This window comes from Olea europaea, unplaced genomic scaffold, assembly GCF_002742605.1.
Source record: "Olea europaea var. sylvestris unplaced genomic scaffold, O_europaea_v1 scaffold23, whole genome shotgun sequence".
In the NCBI taxonomy this organism is placed as follows: Eukaryota; Viridiplantae; Streptophyta; class Magnoliopsida; order Lamiales; family Oleaceae; genus Olea; species Olea europaea.
This window is the reverse complement of record NW_019241087.1, coordinates 45,779-57,092: the sequence shown is the minus strand read 5'-3', so window position 1 is coordinate 57,092 and position 11,314 is coordinate 45,779. Positions and strand designations below refer to the sequence as shown.

The window sequence follows — 11,314 nt, the reverse complement described above, 5'->3', positions numbered from 1 at the left end:
TTATTTTTGTTCTGTTGAAGTTCGTCTTAGTTAATTTTAATGCTAATTTCATAATCATAGAATGACAATGGATTCATTACTTAATTACTTGTTCATGTTATTTTACCAAATAGTAAACATAATTACAAGTATATATATATAGGATAAGATTGAAATTTATTTCCCGAATGTACTTTTCTTCTCATTTTGTCACGTGTGGTCTTTATATAAGAAAAAACATGAAAAGAAATTGATGAATAAATAAAATTGTGATGAATATTTTATCTTTAAAGAAGCCAAAATGTAAAGTCTGCAGAAGGAAAAGAAGTCAAATTAGAAATTAGAACAGACGTTTGAAGTTTCTAAATACGTGTTAGGCAGAACCTTGTTGGAATTAGATTATTCATGCATGCCTTTTTTCCCGCATAATTTCCTATAAATACCTGATTCAGTTGTTGGCCATTGCATATACACTAAAGCGCTCTCAAAGAATTCAAGTTTCAAGTCACATTACGTTTATTTAAGTACCCTTTACTAGCAATGAATGAACAAAACAGCCTCAAGATGAATGGTGGCACCAATGCATCCGCACTTTTGGATTTTTCCAGAAGTAGTCTGGCAGGCAGAAACAAGATAAAGCGCTCTGACTTTCCTTCGGATTTCATCTTTGGTTCGGCAACATCTGCTTATCAGGTATGTATGTGTGTAATTTTTGCAATACTCGACAAGTCAATTAATCATCCTGCCCATGCACATAAGTGTATTCATTTAAAAGCTTTTTACATTTACTCAAAAAAAGAAAAAATAAAAAAAGTAAAAGTCATAATCATTTCTTTTGTGCTTTGGTTGATTTTTTTTTTCTTTGCAATGTAATTCAGGTCGAAGGTGCTTGGGCCACAGGAGGTAAAAGTCAAAGCATCTGGGATGTCGTCACAATGAGAACGCCTGGTCTCTTCTCTCCCATGTTCTTACATACATACATACATACATACATACACACAAATATATGTTTATAATTATATACAAACAGAAATATATGTGAGTTACATGTCAATTCCTAAGCAAATTTATTGGGGTGCAGGTAAAATTGAAGGTGGAGCTAATGGGTGTGTTGCAATTGATCAATATAATTTATGGAAGGTAATTCATCAATTTCATTGTCATTGCACAATTTTAAAGAACTTAGAAAAAAAATTCTAGGTAGTGAAACAACATTTATTTGTTTTCCGTAATTTTGTAGGAAGATGTGGCTTTGTTAAAGAAAGTGGGCTTAGACTCTTACAGATTTTCAATTGCATGGACCAGAGTATTGCCAGGTACACATACATATATAAAAACATGAAGATATGAATCAATTTGTGCATATTTGCCAAAAAAAAGGGTGAAATTTAATTTTATTTCATTTTTTCTTCATCTGTGTTTTAGGGGGAAGATTATCTGATGGGATAAACAAAGAAGGAATCAAGTACTATAATGATCTAATAGATTTGCTCTTGGCTGAAGGTTAATCAGACTCCAATACAATTTTTTCTTTGTTTTCTTTTAACAATAGTTATTTGTTCCCATTTAGAAAGATCAAAATATTAACTTTTCAATTCTTAAATTTAATGTTTTGTAGACATTGAACCATGTGTGACTATCTTCCATTGGGATGTTCCTCAATGTTTGGAAGAAGAGTACGGTGGCTTCTTGAGCCCTCGAATTGTGTAAGTAATTAAATTTTGAGTGACAAAGCACATTTTCTTTGGATATTTGAATAGCATATTTATAACAATGCAAATTGAAAGGAAGTTTAGATATCTAATTCCTCTGGAAACTAAAAGCCCTTTAGGAATTATCAAGTCAAGCCGTTGAATACAAATTAAATATGATCCTAAAAAATGAATTCGAGGAGAATACCATGAGTCATATACGAATATATTGATAGACTTTTCTTAATATTTAATAGGAAAGATTATTGTGACTTTGCTGAGCTTTGCTTTTGGGAATTCGGAGATCGAGTGAAATATTGGATCACACTCAATGAACCGTCATCCTTTGCTATTCAAGGATATGCATCAGGTACTTTTGCACCTGGTCGTGGTCCGACTTCAGCGGAGGCTGTAAAGGCTATCCCTCCTCATAGATGTAAACTTGAGGCTCCAGCTCCTTGCTCCAATGGAAATCCGGGCACAGAACCATATATTGTGGCACACCATTTGATCCTTTCTCATGCTGAAGCGGTTGATATATACAGGAAAAGATATCAGGTGAGCTTTGCCATATACTACTAATATATGAAAGAAACTTCATTTACAATCCAAAGATTTGGTACTATATGTCATGCAAACCCGTGCAGGTACAGCAAGGGGGCAAGATAGGAATAACAAATGTCGCTCAGTGGTATGAGCCACTCACTGACACCATAGCCCATAGAGAGGCAGCTTCAAGGGCCCTCGATTTTATGTTGGGATGGTGAGTGACTTTACTCATTTTATTTTTTCACAAGAAGCCAGTACACTTTATTTGTTCACTTCATGATGAGGCTGCTCTCTTGGCCTATTTTCAAGCTTATTCTTTTCCCTTTTGATATATTTAGTTATACTGCTTTAATGCATCTCGATATACTGCACAAATATACAAGATTGAATTTTTTATTTTTATTTTTATTTATTTTTTTCATTCTCATGCTTTCTTGCTACATCACTTTCACACAATTTATGCTTTTTACTTCCACTGTTTATTGAGCTTTCTACGATTTCAGATGAATAAATTAGATTGTCAAATTATTTTGTTTTTGGTGCCTATATATTATATAAAAATTGTCTCAGGTTTCAACACCCCTTTTACTGCACCCCTTTACAGGTTTGTAGCACCAATAGTAACTGGTGACTACCCACCGGTTATGCGAAAAGTAGTTGGAGACCGTCTTCCCCAGTTTACACAAGAACAAGTTAAATTGTTGAAAGGGGCTTATGATTTTCTGGGCATAAACTATTACACAAGTACTTATGCTAGCAATTCACCTAGCGAACCTAGTACAACACTAAGTTACTCAAGTGATCAGGGAGTCTCTTTATCGAGTAAGTATATCAACCTCGTTTGTGTATAACTATAAATTATCTCACCACAGAGTGCTTACTCTCTCAATCCATTGTAGGTGAGCGTGATGGGATACCTATTGGTCCAACGGTATGCATATTAACTTCATCTTTTCTTAGAAAGAACATAGATAATAGATTGGATTATCCCAACAATTATAATTTCAACAATAGATTAAACTACTATGCTGATATTCTGAATTTTATAGAATATTATCATTTCTTGTTGATTTCAGGGTGGTTCAGATTGGTTGTCTATTGTTCCTAATGGGATTTACAAGCTGTTGGTTTATGTAAAGGAAACATATAATAATCCTATCATTTACATCACAGAGAATGGTAAATTCATGGCCATCTTTATTAGCCATTTTTCTTCAGTTAGATGACAAATGTTTTGTAATACTGACCCTTTTTAAATGTGTCTTATTTGATGATTTAATTTGTGTAGGCGTGGATGAAGAGAACAATACGGCCCTAACATTGTCAGAAGCTCGCTTTGATGAGACGAGAATTAAATATCACCAAGACCATTTATATTATATTAAGAAAGCAATGGAGTAAGTCATCTGTCTAATAATTGTGTGTCATATCTCAAAGCAAATAGTAAATTGTGAAATTATTTAGACATATTATGTTAAAAAAAGTTCAATATTCATGATATTTTTTTCTTTTACAGAGAAGGTGTGGATGTGAAGGCTTACTATATATGGTCAATGTTTGATACTTTTGAATGGGCTACAGGATACAGTGTTAGATTTGGCCTTTTTTACGTAGATTTTGTTAATGGCTATTTAACAAGATTCCCAAAAGCCTCTGCTATATGGCTAATGAATTTCTTAAACAAGAAGAGAATCACATCGAAGAGACAAACTCCAAAAAATGAAGAAGAGAGTGGCTCTGATGAGAAGCATTGAAGTGTAAAATTAGTATGGTCGTGTTTCATTTGAACTGTTATGTTGAATGCTGCATACATGTGTTTTCCTTTGCTTTTTTTTTCCCCCTTTTGTTGTAGTCTTTAAAGTTGCAATTTTCTACCTTCTATGTTTAATAAATGGAACTCTTATTTTTATTTCTTAATGAACAAAAGAATTCATGGATTATTTACAAACCCTCCCAAAAATGAAGAAGAAAATACAAATCTTTGAGAAGGGCATACAAATGGACCTCTAATCGATGAAAAAGATAAAAAGGTAAATTTAATTAGTCTAAATCGACTAGGAGTTGAAGAGAATGATAAGTAAATTGGCCCATGGCATCCACAGATATGAACAAAACACAAAAATCTGGTGGTGTAGTCGACCAGTTTGGCCTCTGTCCTCTCATGGCGAGCCCAGCACAAGTATCTGCACCTCTATTGCGTTCACGATAAATGTGTGAAATCCTTACCTGCATGCGAGCGATTTAAGCATGTAGCCCATAAGTATTTCCACTTCCATGGCACATTGCGAGACCACAACAAAGGCCAATTATTTTAATTTCCCAAGCCATTTGATCCGCAAGTCTCACAGCTAGTAATGCAGCTTTGCAAGCCCAAAGATTACCAAGAGGGATAGCAAGGCAGACTTTCACGAGCCCGAGGGCTGGCCCTGGCCCCAGGTGACCTAAGCCATTGCCTAGGGCCTCTGGCTCGAAAGGGCCTAAAAAAGATAAAAATAAAGCTCCAAAACCCAACAAAAATATTACCTTTTTGAATTGAGTCTCTAGCCCTTTAAAAAGCGACAATAAAATTGGTCTAAATAAGAGGCTCCAATTACTTGGACATTTAACCCACATTCTTGATTAAGATATTACCTATTTCAAATCTAAGAATAAAAGTTTCAAATTTCAAAAATCATATATTTATTAAAATTTATTTATGATTTAATTAATTAAATATATTAATGTCACAAATCTATACAATTTAGTCACAAATCAACTATTTAATTTAATTACATATTTTCTTTTTTCATTCACAAATCAGATTTTTATATGACACATTATTTTATGATCAGAATTCAAAAGTTTTATAAGTTACAATTTATTAATCGATGATAGATCACAAATATAAGTCACAAATTATTAGATAGTCACAGATTATCAAATTATTAGTCACAAATTAAAATTTTTTTAGGTCGCATATTATTTCTTGGTCACAATTTATATTTTCATTAGTCACATATTGTTTATTGCTTACAAATTAATCAATTTAGTGGTCACAATCAACCAAATAATTTGTGACCACTGCCTCTAGCAACACCACCGCCACCCCAACCATCACTATCAGAACCACCACCACCTCTTGACATCAACACTACTACATCAAACAAATAAACACATCACTAAATATCACCAATACGTTGTAGCGCTAGATCCACCACAACCTCGACAGACCCATCGTCGTCGCAACCAACATCACCACCACCACCAATCAAATACCAAACAGCTAAAATAAGATTCGAAATCAGAGAATCAAATGAAGGCGACGGTTGGAACTTGAGCCGTAAGAACAAACCATCGCACTGCTGTCAAACACCACCGCCACAGAGCCATCCACCATGTCACAACAACTGGTCAGTAGCACTGTACACTGCCAAAGTAGCCACCATGCCGTCAATACCATTGCACCTTTATACAACATCACACCCAACCACTGTACTCACACAACACCACAAACCGCGCACCACCATCGCTTCCATATAGCCACAAGCAACCACACCAGCATAATACCACCACACCACACTGTACAACCACAACACATAGCTCCACGTCGCATCGTCACACAGCATCGCACTCGCCATTGAACAAATCAAAATTAGGGAAAATTAATAGTGCATTCCACCGCACCACACAATATCTTCATCGCCACATCATCATCAAAGTCGAGTGACACAGGTGTTTTCTACTAGTGGTCTCTTCCGGTGATGACGTATGTGGTATCGACAGGAGGAAAAGGTGAGAGGAGATGGAGAAAGACAAATTGCTATGAAGATATTTAGGGTTAGGACCACATCATCATCGCAATCAACGACGCAGGTGTTATTCATTGATGGTGGCTTCTGGCGATGGGTCTGTGGTGTTGGCAATAGGGATATGTGAGGAGGGAAAAATGAGAGGAGATGGAGAGAGAGAAAATGCTATGAAAATATAAGGTTTGGATTTTAATTATATCTTATTTTTGAAAAAATAAACTTATACTCTTGATTATAAATTTGTGATTTTTAAACCTCGTAGTTTTTGTAATTTCCACTTAAACTATTGCCTAGTGTTATATTTTGCTGAGTTTTTCTATCTACCAAGGCCTAACCAAAAAAATAAATAAATAAATAAAATGAATCAATGCATAAAAAAAAATTAAAGAAATTTCCCATATAAAAGTTTTTGCTAACATTAAAAATTTCTTTAAAATTTGTAAATTAGTTTTTATGAAAGTGAAAAAAAAAAGTTATTTATTTTAAAAGTGCGCAATTCATTTTTCAAAAGTTATAGAAAAACTGAATTTGAATCGACCATGATTGGTGCTAAAGAGACTTCTATGTTTACTAACAAAAAATTATGTTTAAGGACCTCATAACAATTTGTTGTGATGTGAACCCACATAGCAACGATAGCTATGAAATCCAGAGGAGATTGATAAGAAACCCAGAAAAGCCAATTAACCTGTTTGTGAGTTTGAACCCAAGAAAAATGAATAAAAAAGCCCAACAATAACGATGATTGAAAGACTCCTTGATTACAAGATCAAAGACTCGTACCTTTATTTGAGAACGCCACAGAAGGTAATTCTTGATAAGTTCAAAGTGTTCAACGAAGAACAAGAGTTGAAAGCAAATAACCTTGCTATTGAATTTTCTCAAGTAATAATATAATGTAATGTGTCAAAGGAAATAACATATTTATACTAGACTCCAAAAACTCTAAAAATCTATAAGGAAACAGAAACAATTGTCCAAGATTACAATAATTTGACTAAAATTATAATTCTACAAAAATATGAAAGCACGCAAAAAAAAGGGAACATTTTTGCCCGAAAGTACGCTATGCGGTCGCATAGTATAATCCAATATAGTCACATAGTTTATTTGAAATCCTTTAATTTGGTCTCGAGAATGGTCTATGCAGTCGCATACCTTTATACTATGTAGTCGCATAGTATTAAATTTGAAACCTCTTTTTTCTTGTGCAGAATTTCGTGGCGATTCCATATTGTACTCATGGGCAAAAATTCGACACCCGAACTAAAAGTTATGCCCATTTTAATCTAAGGCTTGAATCGAGTTGCTCCAATTTCTCTCGACTCTCAACCACAACATAGAAGTTGTCCCATTTTGTGCCACCAGTGATGTTTCATCAGTTATAGACTAAAAAAGTAATCCCTTTGCTTGTATCACCCGCTTTGCCCTCGATCTCGTCATCGATCCATCTTCGATTATCAATAGGTCTCGTCCTGGGCTCATCTTTGTTGGACTCGACTCTAGAATCACATCATCCCCTCTTTCTTTTAAAGGATTCATCCTTAAATCTGTACCTGCATCCAAGAGAGATCAGACACATTAAATGTTTCTGAAACATTGTACTCATCTGGAAGGTCCAGCTTGTAAGCATTGTCATTGATATTTTCAATGACTTGAAATGGACCGTCTCCCCAGGTTGCTACTTGACTTTCTTTGCTTTGGAAAGCGCTCCTTTCTGAAATATACCTAAACCCAATCATGTTCATTAGCAGATAATGATATTAAATCCAATGGGGCTAGTGGATTAAAATACTAAAAATTTGAAAAGGAGAAAATGTAGTAGAATGTACAGCTGGATTATAAGCAAATTCAACAAATGGTAAACACTCCTCCCAACTTTTCAAATTCTTGTTTATCAACGTGGGTAACTGTTAAGTCATAGTCCTATTGACTACCTCGATTTGTTCATCGGCTTGTGGGTGACAAGTTGTGGAAATAACAATTTTGTGCCTAACTTACTTCACAAAACTTGTCAAAAATGACTTAAGAATCTTACGTCCCTAACGAACACTATGCTTTTTGGAGCCCCATACAAACACACTACTTCCTTAAAGAACAAGTCTGCTATATGTGTGGCATCGTCGGTTTTATGACATGGTATAAAGTGTGCCATTTTACTAAACTTATCTACCACCACAAAAATTGTATCCCGTGCTTTCTTAGTCGTAGGTAAACCCAACACAAAATCCATTGAGATATCAACCGAGGTTCACTAGGTGTAGGTAACGGTGTGTATAGTCCTTGAGGTAAAACTCTAGACTTAGCTTGTTTGCATGTTATGCATCGACTACAAATTCTTTCTACGTCACTTTTCATCTTAGGCCAATAGAAATGCTTACCTAACATCTTTAAGGTCTTTTGTATCCCAAAGTGCCCCATCAATTCACCACTATGTGCTTCTTTCACTAGTAACTCTTGCATCAAATAGTTGGGAATACATAACCTATTTTTCCGAAACAAATACCCTTTATGCGTATAGTACTTATCGATAGCCCCCTTATCACATGAATTGTAGATTTCGGAAAAGTTCAAGTTATTTTCATACATACGCTTAACATATTCACAGCCAAGCAATTTAGCACTTGGTGAATTTAGCAATGCATACCTTCGAGATAAAGCATCTACCACTACGTTTTGAATGATGTAGTAAAATGTCTCAAAGAACTCCATCCATCTAGCATGCCTCTTGTTCAACTTCCCTTGACCCCGCAAGTGTTTTAACAATTCATGGTCGATGTATATCACAAACTCCTTAGGCCATAAATAATGCTATCAAGTCTCCAATGCCTGAAAAAGTGAGTATAGTTCCTTATCATATATTAGGTAGTTTAGTGCAGCTCCACTCAATTTTTCACTAAAATAAGCTATAGGCCTCCTTACATGCATTAATACTGCTCCAATACTTATTCCCGATGCATTGTACTCAATCTTGAATGTTTTGTCAAAATTAGGTAACGCTAAAATAGGTATTTTACATAATTTATCTTTAATAATGTTAAATGTATGTTTCTTTTCATCACCCTAATGAAAAGCCACTATCTTCTTTATTACTTCTGTGAGTGGTATAGTGATTGTACTAAATTCTTTCACAAATTGCCTATAAAAACTAGTCAATCCGTGAAAATTCCTAACTTCAATTTTGCTTTTAGGTGTTGGCCAATCCTTAATAACTTTAATTTCTCCTCATCTACTTCTACCCTGTTAACATTAACAACAAAACCTAGGAAGACAACTCTTTCCATGCAAAATGTACATTTCTTAAAATTAGCATATAGTTGTTTTTTTTCTTAACACTACAAGAACACATCTTAAATGTTCCACATGCTCAGTTAGGTTTTTGCTATAGATTAAAATGTTGTCAAAATAAATAACAACAAACCTTCCTATAAAAGCATGTAAAACATGATTCATTAAGTGCATAAAAGTGCTTGGTGCATTAGTGTGTCCAAATGACATAACTAACAATTCATATAACTCATATTTAGTTTTGATTGCAATTTTCACTCATCACCTTCCCTCATGCGAATTTGATGGTAACAACTCTTAAGATCAATTTTGCTAAAGATACAAGCACCATGCAATTTATCCAACATGTCATCTAATATAGGGATTGGGTGACGATACATTATCGTTATGTTATTAATGGTTCTGCAGTCCATGCACATCCTCCATGATCCATTTTTCTTTGGTACAAGAAGCACTGATACGATGCATGGACTCATACTCTCCCTCACATAACCTTTGCTCATCAACTCCTCTACTTATCTCTAAAGTTCCTTTGTCTCCTCGAGATTACTTTGATAAGTTGGTCGATTTGAAATAACAACTCCAGGTATGAAGTCAATCTGGTGCTCAATGCCTCGAATGGGCGGTAATCTACTATGTATCGAATTCCTACAACAAAGATTTAGCCAAACTAGGGATGGGTGTGTTCGTTTCCTCAAAATTGAGGAGTGTTTCTTTACTCAACAATAAAATCATTTCTTCTCTCATTTACCATCCTTCTCAACTCATTCTCTTTTGCAAAGAAATTCGCTCTTGATTTTTCCTTTCTCTCGTAAGACTCTCTTTATTTTCTCTCTTTTGGCTTATCTTTTTTTCTCTCTAACAACCACCTCACTATTTTCTCTCTTACCCACCATCTCATTGTTTTCTCTCTTGCTCTAACTCATGATTTTCTATCCTTTTTTTTTAACTCTCTTACTCTTCTCTCTTTCTCATTCCTCAACTTGATTTGGTCCTCATACACTTGGACCGGTGTTAATGGTACAAGAGTAATGGTCCTCCCGTCCTTGACGAAACTATATCGATTCTTGTACCCATCGTAAATAGCCTTCCTATCATATTTTCATGGTCTTCCCAACAAAATATGTCCCGCTTGCATCGGTACCACATCACACACTATTTCCTCTCGGTAACTCCCAATTGAAAGATTTATTATCACCCTTCTATTAACTCTAACTTCTCCACTTTCATTTAACCATTGTAATTTGTATGGCGTAGGGTGTCTCAGCAATGTTAATCCTAACTTCCCTACAAGTGCTATGCTAGCTATGTTTGTACAACTACCACCATCAATAATTATACTACATATTGTATTGTTAACATGGAATCGAGTATGAAATATGTTCTCCCGTTGCAACTCCAAGTCATCTGCCTTGATGTAAGTTGTAAGAGCTTGCTTTGCGACTACTAGTTTCCCAACGGCTCCTTCAAAATTTTCTCCATCACTAACCTCCTCCAATGCCGGCATGTCGTCATATTTGCCTTCACTTTCACTTACCATCTCTCCATTGTCTCACAACATCATTGTCCTTTTGTTTGGGCATTGAGAAGCGATGTGCCCCGACCTCAAGCATCTAAAACACTTGATGTCCCGACTTCTTGATGGTTGTGACTCCGCTTTGGATATGGTTTTGCTAGCACCTTCGTCTTTCCATATTTGCCATTCATTTCTTCCTTTAGGTACAGTCCCATCTCCTCGGTTATTATCCCACTTCGATTTCCAAGATGAATTAGAAGCTGAAGACCTTAATGGTTGCCTAGCTGTCCCTTCCTCTTCAACTATCTCTCTACCACATGCAACATGTATTTTAACTATACATAATGCTGCAACTCTACTACATTAGAAATTTTCTTATTTAACCCTTTCAAGAACCTTACCATAGTAGCTTCCCGATCCTCTTCCACATTCGACCTAATCATTAGTATTTCCATCTCCTTGTGGTAATCTTCTACAATCTTTGACCCCTGATACAAACTCTA

The 11,314-nt window shown here is 35.2% G+C and overlaps 1 protein-coding gene across 1 annotated transcript; it reads left to right on the top strand.

Moving 5' to 3' along the window:
* The first annotated feature begins 438 nt into the window (after positions 1-438).
* Positions 439-4,132, top strand: LOC111381384 (beta-glucosidase-like). Its single transcript, XM_023005163.1, has 13 exons — positions 439-672; positions 858-927; positions 1,061-1,119; positions 1,220-1,295; positions 1,405-1,482; positions 1,598-1,685; positions 1,928-2,228; positions 2,318-2,433; positions 2,824-3,041; positions 3,119-3,150; positions 3,296-3,398; positions 3,508-3,616; positions 3,736-4,132. Exons 1-13 carry the CDS (start codon positions 520-522, stop codon positions 3,971-3,973), a joined length of 1,641 nt encoding a protein of 546 aa, XP_022860931.1. The 5' UTR covers positions 439-519; the 3' UTR covers positions 3,974-4,132.
* The last annotated feature ends 7,182 nt before the right edge of the window (positions 4,133-11,314 follow it).

Coding starts and splice junctions, on each gene's coding strand:
- LOC111381384 (XM_023005163.1), top strand. CDS start 520: ATGAATGAACAAAACAGCCTCAAGATGAATGGTGGCACCAATGCATCC. Junction 928..1,060: donor CGTCACAATGAGAACGCCTG/GTCTCTTCTCTC, acceptor ATTGGGGTGCAG/GTAAAATTGAAGGTGGAGCT. Junction 1,120..1,219: donor ATCAATATAATTTATGGAAG/GTAATTCATCAA, acceptor GTAATTTTGTAG/GAAGATGTGGCTTTGTTAAA.